The 3,045-nt window shown below is 30.6% G+C and overlaps 1 protein-coding gene across 1 annotated transcript; it reads right to left on the bottom strand.

The window, feature by feature from the left end:
• Nucleotides 1-215: 215 nt before the first annotated feature.
• On the bottom strand, nucleotides 216-1,903 carry LOC143912121 (uncharacterized). Its single transcript, XM_077431325.1, has 2 exons — nucleotides 1,792-1,903; nucleotides 216-1,599 (listed from the first exon to the last, which is right to left on the bottom strand). The coding sequence occupies exon 2, from the start codon at nucleotides 1,595-1,597 to the stop codon at nucleotides 1,286-1,288; it is 312 nt and encodes a 103-aa protein (XP_077287451.1). The 5' UTR covers nucleotides 1,598-1,599; nucleotides 1,792-1,903; the 3' UTR covers nucleotides 216-1,285.
• Nucleotides 1,904-3,045: the final 1,142 nt, after the last annotated feature.

Below are 3,045 nucleotides of genomic sequence, written 5' to 3'. Positions count from 1 at the left end.
ATACTGCTAAAAACGATCTAAAAAGCATGAAATTGAAGACGCGTGAACGACAATCCCAGAAGGCCGCCCATCTCCAAGTGAGGACGAACACTAGGCCCCCACTCCGCGACTCGCTGATCAGAAATCACGCCACATCCGCCAGAATTACGCGATGATTCAAAACCTATGCGTAAAAATATATTCAATTTTTTCATCAAATAAAATAAAATATGTTTATATGTACTTTTCATGTATTTATTTTCACAATAATAATTTTAATACACAAATACATAAATTGATAAAAAAAAATGAGAAGTAAACGTAAATAAAAAAAATACAATATTGGGCATAGCTAATTCCAAACTAAGTTCTCTAATAAATAATTTTCGTCGACTTCTGTTATTCGCCTTCCATTCTGGATATTTCTGCGCCCATAGCAAATATGCATTTAGCGCAGCTATATCCAGCATCTCCATAAAAACATTTTATCGCCGGTATCTACTGCACCTTTTGTTTTATTATAAAACATTATTATTTCCGGCTTCTTTTCTTCATGACTACTCACTTCACTGTCATGAAATTGAGTAGACAATAGCAAAACTGCTTTATTTTTTTTTGGCACATACGAAACTAATGTCTTGGTTGATGTAAAACCAAACAAGCTACTGTGTAAAAGTCTATGTTTCGATGGTAAAAATTCTTTAGGAATTTCCCGTTTATTTTTACGTAGGGTACCAGTTAGAGTTAGCCCTTTATCTAAAAGGTTATCAGCTAATGCCACCGAAGTAAAAAAGTTGTCCGTTGTTACACCTCTATTGGTGCCATATTGCGGTTGAACTTAATCCATCACTACACGATTCCCTTGATTTATCTCTCGGCAATTATTAACCATACCTGTATAAACCTGTATATTTAATATATATGCTGTTGAAGAGTCAGCCGATACCCACATTTTTATTCCATATCTACCGGGTTTCGACTTCATATACACGCGGAATGGGCAATTGCCTCTATAGGTAGCCAAACGTTCATCCACAGTAATGTTGCAACTTGGAGAATTATTACGTTTACATTCTTCTACAAATTTATTAAAAATTGTCCTGATAGGTTCTAATTTATCAGACGACACGTGTATTCTTTCTTGTCTGGTTTCTTTGTCGTCAAAACGAATTTGACTGAATATTGTGATGAACCTATCCCGAGACATAGATGCCGTAAAAAATGGTTGGCAAAAAGCGCTGTCATTAGTCCACAATTCATTTAAGCTTAATTTTCGGGTCCTATTTCTGCCAGACGCAAGCATTATTCAAATGAATGCAAGCAATTCTTCTGCCAATATCGGCTCGATAATTTTCGTGGATGTACGATGTAACTGACGATTCGTTTGTTCACATATTTCTCTCACCATATTTGAATTTATAAACAAAGAGAACATTTCTCTAATAGTATTTACAGTAGTGCTACCATTTATAAGTCCTGAATTTTCGGTAACAATATTGCACTCTCTACGTCTTGAGGATGATGGTGGTAATGAATTCCATTGAAATCCATGATTCGATGTATACACTTCTTCGTCTTCATTTTCACTGGCCTCTAATTCCGAATCTGTATCTTCCATATCTTCAATAAAATCTTCCGTATCAGTAAAATTATCATTTATTTCAAAATCGAGATCGCTATCATGTTCCTCTTCATTCATCAAATTTCTTTCAGCCATTTTTTTCAAAAATTAAAATTGTCTTTGAAAATATAAATATAATATACAATGTAGCATAGCAAATTAAAAAAAAAATAACATTAAATAATTATTACCGTATTTACAATATAATAATCAAGAAACACAAATAAAGTGCTGGTCCACACGGTACAAAAAAGCTCCGAAACGAAAAAAACAACACGCGCGCACCGAGAACGGGACACGACTGAAGGAAAAAATGTAATAACACACACTGCATTTGCGCATTATGCCCGATTCTTCGATAAAATATTTTTTTCTGTTGCGTCAGATAAATACGTGTATATTATAATAATTCTATCTAATACATTAATGTATTGCTGAGGAATACCCAAAATATGAACTCTGTATTTAGTATATTTAAAGAGATATTCATACAATTAGAGTAAATGTCGACTATGTTTCTATCACCGGTAAGGAAAGGTTAATAGTTTTTCAATTTATCTGATTTCATTGAAAACGGTCCCAACAAATTGGCAGTCCTGTCGTATTTCTCGCAATTTAAAATACTGAAAAAATTTGTCCATAGATGTCTCTAAGATGATCGATGTTTATAATAAAAAAAAATATATATATATACATACATACATATATATATATATATATATATATATATATATATATATATATATATATATATATATATATATATATATATATATATATATATATATGTATATATATATATATATATATATATATATATATATATATATATATATATATATTTATATATATATATATATATATATATATATATATATATATATATATATATATATATATATATATATATATATATATATATATATATATATATATATATATATATATATATATATATAAATCAATTGTAATATCCATCGTTGACCAAACTGCGCAAAATGGCAAAGTTTCAAAATGATTTGAAGTCTGTAGGAGTTTTATATAAATTTATTTGAATCAATAGAATAGGTTTGTAAAATATAAAAAAACAAGATGGTCGATTAAGCGATGCTTTAAACTTAATACAAGACCGAGACGAGTAGAGGCAAATCATCCACCGGATTCCTGATGATACAAATGAACACAATGCTCACCTTTGAGAAAACGAGGAAAAAAAGCCTAGACAATTAAAATTATCAATAGCTTCGCCATATTGGTTACGGTTATTAAGCAAATGCTTAGCATAAGAATCTATTAGTTCATCTGAGATTCGATTGTATTCGTTGTGTATTTACATATGTATATGTATGTTTAACGTTCAATGTTCCCAGCCAACTTAGGTACATTAGATGTCACAATTAGTTCTCTTCTCCTGAGGCACGTTCCAATTTGATGGTTTCGTCGCT

Source organism: Arctopsyche grandis, chromosome 5 (genome assembly GCF_051622035.1).
Source record: "Arctopsyche grandis isolate Sample6627 chromosome 5, ASM5162203v2, whole genome shotgun sequence".
NCBI classification, from domain to species: Eukaryota; Metazoa; Arthropoda; class Insecta; order Trichoptera; family Hydropsychidae; genus Arctopsyche; species Arctopsyche grandis.
This window is presented reverse-complemented; position numbering and strand designations above follow the sequence as displayed.